The following is a 15916-nucleotide window of genomic DNA, read 5'->3' as shown; positions in this document are numbered from 1 at the left end:
AGAGTTCTACATCTTCATCTGAAGGCTGCTAGAAGACTGGCTCCCACATGATTAGGAAGAGGGTCTCATGTCCCCCCTCCCCCCCCCCCCCGCAGTGACACACTTCCTCCTACAAGGCCACATGGTCTAATAGTGCCACTCCCTGGGCCAACCATATTCAAACCACCACAGCCATGAGCACTAGAGCCTATGGGACAGTGGAGTGGAGTCCAGTGAGCTTAGGTAGTCAGGGTTCAGCTGCCACCATCAACATTGTCCCAGCCAACAGGAACAGCAGGGTGGCGGTGTGGCCCCGGCTCACCGCACTGCTCCGGCCAGCAGGGGGCGCCAGGCCGCAGTCAGTGTAGGGCTCCAAGCAGGCTGCGAAGGCCATGACATGCGCGATGTAGTTCTGCTCCTGCACTCCGTGCACCAGGTGCGCCTGTGGACCACGCGCGAATATCGCCACGTCTTCTCCGCTGTGGGTCTCTGATGACAGGGGTACAGCTGCCTGCTGCCGGTACTTGGGGTCACCTAGAGAAACAAGGTATTCAGGGCAGAAGGCCTTTGACCCCAGTCTCCTCTACCCTCAACTTCACGGGTGGTGGCCCCACAGAACTTACGACTCTCTTTGTCAGTGACATCTGGCCGGGTACCTTTCTGAAGTTTATAGCCGGGACCATTGCCATATAGGATTGAGGTAAAAGATCTGCCATCCAGAGCATTGAAGGGGGCCCCTAGTCCTGCAGGGAGAGAGTGACACTTTGCCACTGCCCTGGCATGGAGCCAATATAGACCAAAATGCTCACCTTTGCCTAGCAACTGGCCTATCTTCACAACCCCCCTGCAAGGCAGGTACTGTATCTATACACGTTTGACAGGCAAGGGAACTGAGGCCAGAGAAACTTTGGCTATGTGACCAATACATTTGATACATTTGCCTTGTCCTTGTCCTACCAAAGATAGAGTTCCCTCGAGGCACATAGCCACCAAAAGAGAAGACGTGAGAGTGGTCGGCGGTGACAAGGATCATCGTGTCCTGCTCACTGGTGAGCCTGTTCGCCTTGTCAATGGCCGAGTCGAACATGACAGCCTCAGTCAGGGCACGATAGGCTATAGAATCATGGTGGCCGTGGTCGATGCGGCCCCCTGCAGAGAACCAGAGATGTGGAGATGTTTGCACCTGTGCTGGACCCGGTTCCTCCTCTTCCTCCTCCTCCTCCCTGCCAGGCAAAACCACCTTCCACAAAAAGATAGAAGCCTTTGGGGTTCCTGCTGAGCATACGCACGGCCACCTCTGTCATCTCGGCCAGGGAAGGGTCCTGAGCAGGGTCTCGGTGGATGTCATATTTCATGTCATTAGGTTCAAAGAGGCCTGAGGGACACAGAAACACATGAATCCCAGGCTGTGTTAGAGGGATCATGACACTTACATAGATGTTCAGTGATGTCCTTCCAAAAATGACATGGTAGAAAATGGACCGTTACCCATGAGATGAGTCACTGCTGAGTCCTGGGATGCCTGAATGAGCTCCGTATGGTTCCAAACATATCGGGCCCCCTGCAGGAACACAGCCAGCCTTAGCACATACCTTTGAGATGTATAGCTCTATCCTAATGCTTCTAGCCCCATACCCTGGTGTCCCTGTCACCTGGTGTTTTGCCAGCCACTTCTGTACCAGATTCTGCCCATCCAGCCTGCTTCCGAACTGAGCGCTGTTGCCTGAGTACTCAGGGTCTGGTGTCCCCTTGGGAAACATGAACTTGCGGCCCCCGCCAAGGATCACCTATAATCAGAAGGTCAGGACAGGAGGACTTGGGATTCCTCTGTCTCCTCCCGATAGACAGACAGACCCCACCAGGTATGTGGGAAGGGCATCTCCTGGGCTGTGTGTCAACATCCTCCCCCTCCCTCAGATACTCCAGAGGACCCAGAGCTCAGGCTGCTGGCTGCCTATATTGTGGTGAGTGACACCTCCATGCGGCCCTCCTCCCTCTCTCTTGGGGCTCACATCAATGTCCATGTTGGAGATGAGCTGAGTAGAGATGTCCTTGCAGCCATCCTGCATAGCAGCAGTGGGCATCTCTGCATCCGAATACCAATCACAATTCACCGTATGGGCGTAGGTGCCGGCTGGAGAGGCATGCTGCACTGATGTGGTGGTCACCACTCCCACAGACTTGCCTAGAAATGACAGGAATCAGGTGCGCCAAGCCTGATCTAGCTCCTTAGCCTGGCCCTAACCCACTTAGTTTTTGTTTGTTTTTGCACAAGTCCTTGCTATGTAACTCTGGCTGGCCTGGAACTCACTCTGTAGACCAGGTGGGTTTTGAAGTCAGATCCGCCTGCCTCTGCCTCCCAAGTGCTGGGATGAATGGTGTGCACCTCCATGCCTGGCTCACCTGCTCTCTTGGCACGGTGCATCACTGAGAAGACCTCATTGCCAAACGTGGTGTTGCACTGGTCGAATCGAGCAGCTGCACTCAGGCCGATGGTCTTGTAGTTGGCCTTGACCCCACAGAGATAGGCGGTGGCTGTGCCTGCGCTGTCTGGGACCTGTCTGTCCACGTTGTATGTCTGGGGACAGAGACACTTTCAACCTGGTACTTCTGGTAGACATTAGTCCCTGCTTCCTGAGACATGTGTACACTGTCCTGGCTGCAAACTTGGGCTCCAGTTCTTCTGGGTTCTTCCTCCTCTTGCCCTCTCCAGCCCTTTTCCCNTCCTAGTGTGTTCCAGTGCTCACCTTGGACAGAGCCATGTATGGGAAGTGGTCCATGGCTAGGGGTGTCTCAGGTCCTAGATGACCTCCCAACTGTCCTTTTAGGATCCTGGTGGCTGTCACCGTGGGCACCCCCATCCCTACAAAAACAGGTTCTGGCTTGATCTGAACCCCAGGCTTTCCTGGACACATCAATGGGTGCCTAGAGCTCAGGGAGCCCCAGGGTGGCCAGGCCTCGCTCACACACTCACCGTCACCCAGGAAGATGATGAGGTTCCTGGCTGATGTCTGAATGGGCTGCAGCTTTTTGGCAGCATCCAGGGCCTCCTTCGCCTTTTGGTTCCAGAAGGCTGGGTTCTTCTCCTCCACTGGCCAAGGGAGAGACCAGAGGCAGGTGTCAGCGGAAGGCTGTGTTTGTGAGTGGGCACAAGCAGTTAGGGGAGCCTCCTTACCTGGAATGACACCAAAGGACAGCTGAAGCCTGAGGCCCAGCAGCAGCAGCACCCAGGCTCCCTGCATAGCTGTGGCTGGCAGAGGGGATGGCCTTAGATGGGGAACAGTTCTTGCTTGAAGAACTCAGTGTCCCTCCCTAATCTCCAGGCTCCTCCCTGACCCCACCCCTCCTGCTCTGGAAAGGAAGCCCTGCTGCCTGGACAGAAGTGGCAGGGTGTGGCTAGGCCAGCCTGGGGGGTTGTGGGGGAGGGCTGACAGATACTGTTCCATGGTTGCCCTCCCCGTTAAGGGTGAGAGGCTGGCAGCTGCTTTCCCCGGATGAGGATTTGTGTCCTGTGCTGCTAGGACCACTCTCTGCGCACACAGTCGGCACCTATCACTCTTGTTCCAAAGAGCCAGCTGGACCGGGATATGCTCTGGGGTGGAGCTGGAAACACACAGCCTGGGTGCAGGGTCTGGATTCAGCCTTCTGACATCATGAGCCCGATTGACATGGAAACAAGCTCACAGAGTGGCCTCAGTGACATGCTCACAATCTTCGCATCTGACTTTGAGGGAGTCACGTTGGGTACCAAGGCCTGTAGTCCCAAAATGACTATTGCCTAGGCAATATCGGGGCACCATTGACTCATGACCTGTTTGGTGTCTAAAGTTATTAGGGCAAACTGGGAGAGCCTTGTCTTTGTGTTTGAGTGTACGTTCGTAAAGGTGATGGCCAGACCATGCCAGGTTAAGAGGCTGCAGTACCCTGAGGCAAACCTGAACCTTCCAGAGAAGGAGGCAGGGTTTACTCCTGATCCTTAGTCTCTTAGGCAGGTGGAGGGATGCCAGGGTGAGTGCTCTGTACATACCTTGAGCACATCTGTAGGTATAGCGGATGGTACATGTCTTTAATCCCAACACTAGGGAGGCAGAGGCAGGCAGAGCTCTGAGGTCAGGGTCAGCCTGGTTTACAGAGTGAGTTTGAAGACATCAAGAGAGTCACAGAGAGAAACCCAGGTTGGGGGGAGGTGGCAGGGGCTTGAGAGGGGGGGGCCAAACCAACCAATCAACCAACAGAAACTGTGAGCTTCCTGTAGCCTTGGGGTAGGCTAGGCTCTAAGAATGTGATCCAGTGATCCAGTGATCCCACCTCAGAGTGTATTTTGAGAAGAACGCACTGGGTTCAGTATCATCCCCAGTGGTCAAGAGGTGTGGGGTCAAGCCAAACGCCCACTGGTGGGTGAGTGGGTCAGAGAAATATGGTCCACCTTTACATAGAGGCAGTCAAGCACAGTGGGATGCCCCTTTTGTCCCAGCACTCTGTAGGCCAAGGCAGGCTTCAAGGTCATCCTGGGCTACATACACAGAGTCAGGTCCTGTCTTGTTACTCTCCACATTGCTACCATTTTCCAGTATAAATTCAAGATTATCGCTGACTACATGGAGAGTCTGAGGCCAGCGGGGGCTTCATGAGATCTTGTCTCAAAAAACAAACAAGACCCAGTGTGCCTGAGCATGCTGATAATTCTAGTACCCTAGAGGCAGAGGTAGTGGCAGGCTAGCCCTCTTTTGAGTATGAGGCTAGCCTAGGCTACATAGTACATTGCAGACCAGGCAGGGCTACATAGTGAGAGTCATTCAAAAAAAAGTGTGTGTGTGTGTGGGGGGGTGGACAACATGGAACTTTTTATTTTATTTTTGGCTGTCCTCAGCATTGAATTAGGATCCTTTAGGACCCTAAGTGTTCTACTAGAGCTGTATCCCCAGCAACCAAATAGTGCTATTGCTGTCCTATTATTATTAATTATTAATTGATATTATTAATTACTTGGTCTTTATGAGACAGGGTCTCATGTAGGCTGACCTTTAAGGTCTGACCTTCCTGCCCTTACCTCCTATGTGTGGAGACTGGCCACCCCTCCCCCATTTAGATGGTAAAGTTTATTTCATATAGTTTTAAAAATAACAGTTTAAGGGGCTGGTGAGACGGCTCAGTGGGTAAGAGCACTGACTTCTCTTCCAAAGGTCCTGAGCTCAAATTCCATAGCCACATGGTGGCTCATAACCACCCATAATGAGATCTGATGCCCTCTTCTGGTGCGTCTGAAGTCAGCTATAGTGTACTTATGTATAATAATAAATAAATCTTTGGGCTGGAATGAGCGGGGTTGATAGGAGTGAGCAGAGGTCCTAAATTCAACTCCCAACAACCACATGAAGGCTCATATAGAGCCTATACAACTACAGTGTACTCATACATAAAATAAATACATAAATCTTGATCATTGCCTGTAATAGCCCTCCTCCCTTGGGCAGCCCCAGCTCGAACCTCCTCACGGGTTTGACCTGGAACCCCAGGTATTCCATTTGCTCCCCAGCATCCATCTGCCCCTCCTCAGCCCCCACGATGTCCACATGCCTCCTGGGAACTGAAGCTCTCTGGAGAAGTTGCATCCCATGTTAAAGATCCTCTGTTGAAGCCAAGCATGCACAGAGGGACACAGTAAATTATTAACTGGAGTAGAAGCAGGTCCTAATCTCCCAGTGCTGACTTAGGCCTCATTCGGTTAGAGACTTACTGTCTTTGTTTATTTATATTTTAAATTGGGATTTACAAATAGCTTTTTCTCATGAAGGGACAAAAAGAGAAAATGAAAGGAAAGAAAAAAGAAAGGAAGAAAGAAAGAAAGAAAGAGAAAAAGAGAGAAAGAAAGAGAGAGAGAAGGCAGAACAGAGGGTAAGAGAACCCTTTAAGATGAAGGCCTGCTAAGACCCAGGGGAATGAAGGAAACCCTGCTTGTGTGCTAACAGGCAGTAAGAGGACCCAGGGCTTTCATCTGCTGTGTGAGTTCTTCAGCTGAACTGACACTCAGGGCAAGGCAGTACCAAGGCAGCCCCCAGCCGGAAGCCCAGCACCCTGGGACGGTGGAGTGTAGCACGTGGGGCTCACCTTCTCCCTTCTTTAAATGTAGCAGAATTGTTTACTAAAAGACGTTTTTAGAAGACCCTTTAGGCATGGGGGTTATTGGAGGAGAGGAGGAAGAAGGCAAGCACAGTGGATAGGCGGAGTGTGAGCGTCTTAAGGTTGTTTTTGTTTTCGTCTCCTGGAAGACAAGGGTTTCATGCAGCCCAGGCCAACCTCAAATATGAGCTTGCTATGCAGCCAAGGATGACCTAGAACTCCCGACCCACCTCATCTACCTCCCGAGTGCTGGGGTTACAGGTCTGTGCTACCACACAGGGCTCAAAGGCTTCTTTGGGTGACCAAAGCCAGAGTCAATGTTAAGAAAGTGTTCAGAGCAGAAAGGTGTCCTGCTTGGTGGAAATGCCTTCCTAGAGAATCACCAGTAGGCCGGATGTCCCACTTTACATGGCTCAGAAAGTCTCAGTACCAAGGACAGGTCAAGATGCAGGGTGAGCTGGAGTTCATCTTACCAGAAAGAGCATTGACCCCTGGTGAGTCTCCCTGTGAGGCCACCAGCTGTCAAGGAGTCAGATACTCTGCATCTCTGTAAGACCCTTGTCCCCATCCCCTAGAGTCACCCAGAGTGGGCTGGAGGAGCATGCATCTCTTTGTTGGCGTCCAGGACACAGAACTGTTACCATCCACTTCACATTTTCAGCCTTTATCCAATCATCATTGTGAACATGGGTTGAGGCAGATAAATGACAAAATGACCCATGAATGAGTACAGCAATACTCAGGGACCCGGAGCAGTAGATTAAAAGAACACATGATATAGTTAGATTAAATAAGAACTTGCTTAGGCCGAGGAAGTGTCTTCCAGTAACAGATCACCCATTTTCATCATGAGGGAGATCACTGAAAAGTCTCTACTTGGAACCCCAGAGACTTAAAATTAGCAGCAGATTTAAAAGGGCACAGGTCAGACGCCAGCACTTGAGAGCAAAAGAGTCCTCATACAAGGGTGGACTAAACAGCCCCGGGGCAGCCAGCAGGCATAGAAGAATGTTGCCCATTGTAGTCCATTCACCATTTGTGTGTGTCCCCACAGAGAACAAAAAGGATACTTAGCAGTCAGTAGCTTTATTAGTCAGGGTTCTCAGAGGAACAGAACTTACAGAATGAATCTCTCTCTCTCGCTCCCTCTCATATATGTAGACACACACACACACACACACACACACACACACAATTTATTAGTGGTTCAGGCCTTTTATCCCAGCACTTGGGAAGCAGAGACACTTGGATCTCTGAGTTCAAGGCCAGCCTGGTCTACAGACTGAGTCGCAGGATAGCCAGGGCTACAGGAAACCCTGTCCCAACAAACAAAGAAAGCCTTACAGGCTTTGGTCCACTGAAGGGATGGACTTGCCAACAGGGGCTAGCAGCCAGAGAGCAAGCTTCCTTCTTCCATGTCATTTAAATCAGCTGATTAAAGGTGAATCTGCCCACCTTAGAAGATCTGGCTTAAAAGTGGGTCTTCCTACTTCAAATGACTTAAGAAAATATCCCTCACAGGTGCACCCAGCCACTCGGGTTTTAGTTAATTCCAGATGTAGTCAAGTTGACAAGAACAAGAACAGCCACCACAGTGCCATTTTGGAATGCGTACGACCCTTGAGATGGTTAACATTTTCAACCTGACAGGATCTGGTGTCACGGGACAAGCTCTGAGTACACCTGTGAGGCGTTGCACCGATTAGGTCAACCTCAGCATGCCTGAGAGGGATTCACTTGCTTCTAATAAATGAAAAGGGAGGCCCTTCTGAGTGTAGATGGTCCAGACAGAAGGTCTGAGGGGAAGCCCTTCTTACCTGCTTGCCTTCACAGCTCACGTGTGAGCTCACGTACCCTGCTAACAAGTTCCTCTCTCCTCTTCTTGAGCTCATGAGTCCTGTCTGTGAGTCCAGCTACCCTGCAGCGACCTCTGCTGCTGCTGGAATGGGTTCTCCTCAGGCTGGAACGGCCGAGGTCTCCAGCCCCATGGGCTAGGCAACTACTGGTTCCCAGTCTCTCCAGCAAGCAGACAGCTACTTTCGGACCTCGTAACTACCACACAAAGCAGCAGCTGACAGTCTACGGTAACAGAACTTCAGAGCAGAAGTAAGACGCAGGACAGCGCAGTGGCTTGTCATACATGTGTGTTGCTCTACAGTGGAGGGGGTGAATCTTTCCATCCATGGGTGACGACAGCATGAAGGAAGAATACAGTGTTGAATGAAAAGAGACAAGAGGGTTCCCTCATCCCAGGCTGAGGCCAAGAGACCCTGGGTGGTGTTGGTTCAGCAAGAGTAGAAAATGGTTGTTGGAACCCAGAGTGGTGGTGAGAGGGTTTATAATGTTTCCACAGGCCCTATCTGATGCCCCTAATAGGGCCACGTGGGGTGGGGGGCTGCAGTTTGAATGTGAATGGCCCCTATAGGCTTATATATCTGAATACTTGGTGGAACTGTTTGGGAAGGATTAGGAGGTGTGGCCCTGTTGGAGGAAGTGTGTCACTGGGGTGAGCTTTGAGCTTTCAATCAGCATATAAGTGCTCTGCTCCAGCTCCAGAGCCATCCCTTGACTGCCTGTCCACCATGCCTGCCTCCTGGTATGCTCCCGCCATGATGGTCACGGACTCAACCTCTGAGACACGTGAGTTCATCTCAATTCCTTTGGGGCCAGAAATTTTAAGAGTGGAACTGGGTAACAAGAGTGTGAGGCAGGAGCACACACTGCTACATCTCTCCCTTCTTCACTCTTGCCACAAGGAAAACTAAATCTGAAGAGAACTAGCGAGGAATACAGGGACATAGAGAGGGGAATCTACCAGGACGGGGGTGGGGGTGGGGAAAGACCTAAGCAACTGTCCCAGGACTTGGTCTAGACAATCCAAATGAAATGATGGAAACCTGAACGGCTGGCTAGTGGCTGAATTTGTGGATGAAGAGTTCCTTCCTTTGTTAAGTGTAGACTTAATTTCAGTTCCAAAATTCCCCATTACCCAAACTGAAAAGCTCAAGCTCAGAGGCAGTAGGACTTTTGAAGGTCTGGACAGGTTAACATCTGAACTTACGGGGAAACGGAAGGCAGTAGCTGGGAGTCTTTTGAAAGAGACCAGATGTCTGAAAAGGCCAGCTCTGTTTAACTAGGACTAACCTGAGGCCTGCAAGCCCCTCCCCCAGCTGACTTTGAGAGGACCGGGAAGGTCCTGACTGGGCTGCAGAAGGGTGATGCTGTGGGTGATATGGTGAGGGGAGAGGAGCCTGAGAAGGGAGAGAGGAAGGTTCGAGGACGAGGCCTGCAGTGGGAAGGGGGATGTGAGGAGGACAAGACCAACGTCAGTGGCGAGGAAAGCTCAAGCTGAAGAAGATGAGGATGAAGGGCAGGAAAGAAGTGGAAAGATGGAAAGAGAAACATTAAGATGATTAAACCCCTGATAGCCTGCAAAACCAGCGTTTCAGTATTGGTTGGACTGCTTGTGGATTTGGCAGCTGTATTTATTTATCATTTATTTATCTATCTATCTATCTATCTATCTATCTATTTATTTTATTTATTTTAAGACAGTTTCTCTGGGTAGCCCTGGCTATCCTGAAATTTTTTTTTTGGTTTGTTTGTTTTTTTGTTTGTTTTGGTTTTTTTTTTTTCATTTTTAGAGACAGGGTTTCTCTCTATAGCCCTGGCTGTCCTGGAACTCACTCTGTAGACCAGGCTGGCCTCGAACTCAGAAATCCGCTTGCCTCTGCCTCCCGAGTGCTGGGATTAAAGCATGGGCCACCACCGCCCAGTGCAGTCAGTGCTCTTAACCACTGAACCATCTCTCCAGCACTTACTTAGCTTTGATTCTTTAGTTATGCATGCTTACCTTGGAGCACTTGTGGAAGCCAGGAAACTAGGAGTCTGTCTGTCTGTCTGTCTGTCTCTTTCCCTCTCTCCCTTCCTCCTCCCTCCCTCCTTCCTTCGTCCTTCCTTCCTCCTCCCAAGGGAGAAGGGATAGCAAGACACAGATAAAGTGAAAGCAGAGAGGGTGAATACTTCGAGTGGAAATGTTTTTGTTTAAGATTTAGTTTTTAGTTTATATGTACAAATGTCTTGCCTGCATGTATCTAGGTGTGTGGTGTGTTTGTGTGTATCTGATGCAGGCAGAGGCCAGAAGGGGGTACTGGACTCCCCAGAACTGTAGTTACTATGGCTGTAAGCTGCCAAGTGGGTTCTGGGAAGCAAACCCATGTTCTCTGCAATAGCAGTAATGCTCTTTGGAGTGGAAAGATTTAATTAGAGAAAGAAGTGGGGAGGAGGGGATGGGGTGGGGGTGGTTAACCAAAACAAGTGTGTAAACTTACTATATTGTAGCACACTTATACACATTCACACACACACACAGACACACACACACACACACACACACACACACACACACACACACACACACATTAGAAGAGAGATACCCTACATGTCTGAATAACACTGTTCCTAGAAGCTGTGGGTTACTAACAGAAACCCCAGAAGCAGGAGGTTTGGAGCACTTCCATGTCAGTCGTTGGTCAGGGATGCTCCAGAGACTCCCAGAACAGTGCAGACTCTTCTTACCACGGCTTGGATGCCTACCAGAGCTAGATAAGACCTGCCAGGCAAGACATGCCTACTTGTTATGGGAGCAACCAACCCCTGCCCAAGGACCGCATGTGAGGCCCAGGCACTGAGAAGAAATAGTGGCTGAGTGCTCAGCTCTGAACGAGACATGGATACCACTCTCCTAGGGCTTGGGGAACAAGCTGGGGGAGGAAGAAGAGAGAATGCAAGCCAGAAGGCAGAGAGGACTTGCAAATGCCATCCTTTGACAATGCCACAGTCATCACAACCATAAACTCATAGAAGCTGTAGTTACCTTCCAGGGCCACTAGAAGATGGACACTGTCAACAATTAGTCATGGCTGGAGGAGGGACTTAGTGGGCTCAACACCTCTTGCTGGGAACTCTGGGAGAAGGCGAGTCATGGTCCTCAGCTGTGTACCACTGGTGCTAGCCAGCACTCGGCATGAGCTGCCTCAGGAGGAAGGGACAGGCTGGCAGTGTGATTGAGACCAGATGCATCTGTTCCTGCCCTGGTTCTTACCTCCATCTCGACCGGCATTTTTGCAAAGACAGGACAAGCTAAGGTGTCAGGTGTGGGCTTTTAGGTGAAATGGGGCTAGTGTAGCTTCCACCATAGGACGTAAAATATCACTGAACCATTACTGAGATGGGGTCTCTAAGAGACAGATCCTTGGCTCCAGCCTCCCAGGCACAGGAGTGACGGGCCTGTGCTATGGAGTGTTGTTGGTCTCTCTCTCCACCCCTTTGATGATAGCGAGGAGAGGATCACAGTCCCTGAATGTCTCTAACGTGTTAACTTTACCATCTCTTTTGAAGCAGAGCCCTGGGGCAAAGACTCACACTGCTATTTGAAGGCTTAGAATACACAGCTGCCTTCTACTTGAGGCTGGTGATGGTGGACTTCCAGCTTTTTAATTAACTTAGTTCTTTGACAATTTCATGCGTTTATATAATGCGTTCTGGTTACTCCCCCCACCCTTTTATCTTCTTTCTTGTTCTCTCTTTTTCTTCCCCTTCCTCCTCCCTCTTCATGATGGTCTTGTACAGCCCAGCTGGGCTCAAACTTGCTATACAGCCAGAGTTGACCTTAAGTCCTTTTGTTGTTTGTTTGTTTTTTATTTTTCGATACAGGGTTTCTCTATGTAACAGAGCCCTGGCTATCCAACACTCAATTTGCAGACCATGCTGAATGCAAACTCACATAGATCTGTTTGCCTCTGGGATTAAAGGCATGCCCCACCATGCTTGGCCGTGTCCTTGAACACTTGATCCTGCCTTCCCTCTCCAAAGTTCTGGGTACTGGGGGTGGAAGACAGGACTTTGTGCATATGAGGTGAACACTGTACCAACTCTTGCTAAACCCCCAGCTGGCCCTCTATTTTTTGGTAACTGTAACTTTTCCTTTCTAATTATTTCAAGGAAAAACCTAAGCTTGTTTAATGAAAAACATTAAATAAATATGACCACAGGCCATTATGTGGCTATGGCAAAAAAAAAAATCATTAAAGTGATGCATGAATAGTTGAATTTTGAGAAGTACTAATTGAAAGGAAGAAATCCAACACCCTCTTCTGGCTTCTGTGGGCAGCAGGCACAGCGGTGATATGCACAGACACACATGCAGGCCAAACACCTAGGCACACAGTTAGAATTAAAAATATTTAATAAAGAAATGCAGTACATTTTGGATCTGAGCTCCCAATCACCTCCATCATTTTCTGATTATCTTCGGAAGTGTCATCTCTCTGAGCCTAGGTTCTCTCACCTGAGAATGGGCAAGAGACAGGACCTGTACCCCAGGGCTGCTATGGGGACATAGTGGGGGATCTTAGTGGTTCAGTATGCACTGAACGGGAAGGGGCTATGTGTGGAGGTAGAGGAGGCCAGACCCTGAGCTTCAGAACAAAGAACCACATCTTGGAATCCTGGAAGGCCTGCAAGTGGAGCCGACGGTCAGTGAGAAGGAGGTGGCTCATTCTGGTAGTGACCCTTCTATCATGATAGAGCCTAGGAGGTGGGGTCTTGCTTTGATCATTCCATTTCCAGCAAGAAATATACTCCCCCCCCAAACCCCCACGGGTAGCAGAAGAAGCCTGAGTTACGTGTAAGGAGCAGATAAAATCCTAAGTGAATGTGTGTTGTTGACATGGGCTGAGCTATCACGGATTCCAATGCGTCAGGCCCATGGAGTGGCGAAGCCTTCCCCAGTGAAGCTCAGAGGGGTGGCCAGGCCTTTCCCTGGTCTGAATGCAGATTTTAACAGTCCATGTAGAGGCTATCAGCTTCCTACTCTGGAATAACTGCAGCCGAAGACTGCTCCCCTACAGAGACCTCTTATAAAGATGAGCTAAATCTGCCTCCTTGTTGAGCTGTGTACCATAAACCCACCTCCCTGACTCACATGTATAAAGTAAATGCATAGCCCACCCTGTTCCAGCTCTTCTGTACTTATGTCCTGGGGCTGCCATGGGGACTTAGAGGGGGCTGGGTGTAGATCCTTTCTTCACTCTCTCATCACCCGAGTCAACCCCTGGGCCCTAGGGTGAGAACAGGAAGGGGACTGATCCTGAAGGCAAGAGACAGTCCCCTTTCCCTCACCGCGCCCCATGGTCCCTGGGGGAGGAGACAGTGCACAGCCGAGTCCCTTCTGCAGCTTCAGCCCAGGCAAGAGGGTCTGAACCTGTGAGGACCTAGGAGTTTAGGAGTGGGCCTGGCAGAAGTGGCTCTCCATGGGCACCCTTGACTGTTCACTTACCCACCAGGCAAGACCTCCTCTGTCTAGTTGTAGTGGTGGCAGCATCAGGGACAGTTGGCAGGTGTAGTTCAAAGTCATCCTTTAAAAATACATTATTGTGATGTGTATGATGTGGTGTGTGCTCGCCTGGGGGAGCATGTGGAGGGCAGAGGGTGACTGCAGTCAGCTCTCTCCTTCCTTTCTTTAATAATAATAATAAAAAAAAGTGGGGGATGGGGATTGAACTCAGGTCATCAGCTTTCGTGGAAGTGCTTTGTCTGCTGAGTCACCTCCCCAGTCCCCAAGTCATCCTTCTGAGTCAATGGATGGATTGTGATACCTGCTGCTCTGGGCATGGGGGAATGCAAGTCCTAGGTGTCCAGTGCTGCACTCGGTAACTTCTCTGTGTCAGGAGCACCGGGAGGAGCTCTCCCTCCAGCAGCAGTCTTATTAGCTGGAAAATCTATTAAGGTAAAATATGCTGAAGGGCTGTCTTTGTTCCTCACCCTATTCTGCATTCATTTTCTTGGTATTTGGCTAACCGCTGTCCAGAACTGTACAATGTACAATTTAGGAAGACTGTGGAACACAGTGGGGTTCATAAACCTGCTTGAGTAAAATGACCTTTTTAAGTAAAATAAATGACTTAAATAGATACTACCCCCTAAGATGACTTTATATACTAGAGAAAGAAACCCTTGATAATCATAAAAGCTCACAGAAAGGCAGAGCAGGTTTAAAGAGATTTTCTTACCCTAAGGTTTAACTGACCACTTATGTATTTTTTTCTTTCAGGAATGAGAATAGAACTTGGGGAACTCACACAGGCCTGGCCAGTACCCATCCTCAGCTATGGCTCCAGGTACCTCCCCGCTATAATTTCTGTTTTGAGACTGGGTCTTGCTAAGTTGCCTGGGCTGGACTTGAACTCATAGCTCTGTAGCCAAAGCCAGACTTGAACTTGCTATCCTCCTGCCTCAGCCTTTTGAGCAGCTGGGATTACAGGGCTGTGCTAACAGACCTGGTTACAGTTAATTTTTTAAAATTTATTTTCATGGAATGCCTGTATGTCTGTCTGTGTATCACGTGTGTGCCTGGTGCCTGAGGAGGCCAGAGGTGTCAGATCTCTGTGGGACTGGAGTTATGGATAGCTGTGAGTCACTGGACTCAAACCTGAATCTTCTGGAGGAGCAGCTGGAGGAGCAGCTAGTGCCCCTAACTGGGTGAGCCATCTCTCCAGGCCCACAATAAGGTTTTAAACTTATAAACACAATTTACTTATATGCAAATTCAAGTTAATTTTCTCAGGTCCAGAACACCCCTTTCTCTAGAACCTTCCTTCTTAAGGGGGTTGTGCTGGAGACTGAACCCGACTCCTTTTACCTGCTAAGCAGGTGTTCTATCATGGAGCTGCCCCCTAGCTCTAGAACTTTCTTCATTGTTATACAGAGCCATCACCTTTGTTCTGGCGCCCACCAGAGTGGAGTTGATTCTTTAATCTGTGTCAGTTCTTTTCATCCCAACCCCGACTCCAAATAACCCCTCAAGTCTGTGATTTCGGTCCACAGAGGCCTTCAGCTGATGTCCTGTAAGGCCCCTGGCCAGCTCTTCTGCAAGCTGCCTACAGTGCCGTCTGCCATGCCACCTCCTCAGGCCTCCAGAGGTCTGCCTGTGCTGCCCCAGGGCTGCCCCACACTCTAGGCTCCACACTGAGACCCCAAAGTTCTACTGAGGCAGCCTGGATGTGTCACCACCTGGCCTGCTACCCGTGCCTTTAAGCAGACTTTATGGAAGCATTTTAATGGTCTGGGAATACGAGGGTGCCTGTCAGCAGGGATTTTATCTTAGTTACTAGAATAATGGATTGTTTAATACACTCCTTGCTGAATGTACAAGAAAGCTTTTAGGCCAATTGTGGATCCATTCTGGCTAGATATAAACAGCTTTCCCCCCTACTTTTAGTTTTTTAAAATCCAAATTATACACAGATGTAAAGTGTCAAATGGATCTGGCAGGTTTATTAAAACAAAATGGGAGAGCACTTCATGGTCCTAGATGCATTTCCCATCTTCCCCTCTCAGTGTTTCATGTGCGTGTGCATATGTGTACATGAGCATGTGGTTGAAGGCAGACCCCTCTCCTGGTTGATTTCTACTTTCTATAGTCAGGCTCTCTGTCTGAGCCCAGAGCTCACGGATCCCACTGGTCTTATCTAGTCAGCTCACCAGGGCCTCCGAGTGTGGGGTTGGCAGGCAGCTGCCAGGGCCACCTGCTTCTGTGGGAATTCAGAGGATCAGAGCTTCAGTCCATCTCCTGGGTGTGCAAAGCACTTTATTTACTGAGCCATTTCCCTAGTCCACCCCCAATCTGCCTGGATTTTAAAATGTTTTATAGTTACCGCTTGTCTTAGTCAGGGTTTCTATTCCTGCACAAACATCATGACCAAGAAGCAAGTTGGGGAGGAAAGGGTTTATTTGGCTTACATTTCCATACTGCTGT

The 15916-nt window shown here is 49.7% G+C and overlaps 1 protein-coding gene across 1 annotated transcript; it reads right to left on the bottom strand.

Annotated features, from left to right (window-relative positions):
• Window positions 1–226: 226 nt before the first annotated feature.
• On the bottom strand, window positions 227–3221 carry LOC110322118 (alkaline phosphatase, germ cell type-like). The gene is made up of 11 exons (XM_021198643.1): window positions 3155–3221; window positions 2954–3070; window positions 2727–2842; window positions 2383–2557; window positions 1992–2164; window positions 1632–1766; window positions 1468–1540; window positions 1220–1354; window positions 937–1128; window positions 603–722; window positions 227–513 (listed from the first exon to the last, which is right to left on the bottom strand). Exons 1-11 carry the CDS (start codon window positions 3219–3221, stop codon window positions 227–229), a joined length of 1590 nt encoding a protein of 529 aa, XP_021054302.1.
• Window positions 3222–15916: the final 12695 nt, after the last annotated feature.

The sequence above is a fragment of the Mus pahari genome, chromosome 5 (assembly GCF_900095145.1).
Source record: "Mus pahari chromosome 5, PAHARI_EIJ_v1.1, whole genome shotgun sequence".
In the NCBI taxonomy this organism is placed as follows: Eukaryota; Metazoa; Chordata; class Mammalia; order Rodentia; family Muridae; genus Mus; species Mus pahari.
The sequence above is the reverse complement of the archived record's forward strand: the minus strand, read 5'-3'. Positions and strand labels throughout refer to the sequence as shown.

Coding starts and splice junctions, on each gene's coding strand:
- LOC110322118 (XM_021198643.1), bottom strand. CDS start 3,221: ATGCAGGGAGCCTGGGTGCTGCTGCTGCTGGGCCTCAGGCTTCAGCTG. Junction 1,355..1,467: donor AGCAGTGACTCATCTCATGG/GTAACGGTCCAT, acceptor TGTGTCCCTCAG/GCCTCTTTGAACCTAATGAC. Junction 514..602: donor TGTCACTGACAAAGAGAGTC/GTAAGTTCTGTG, acceptor TTGTTTCTCTAG/GTGACCCCAAGTACCGGCAG.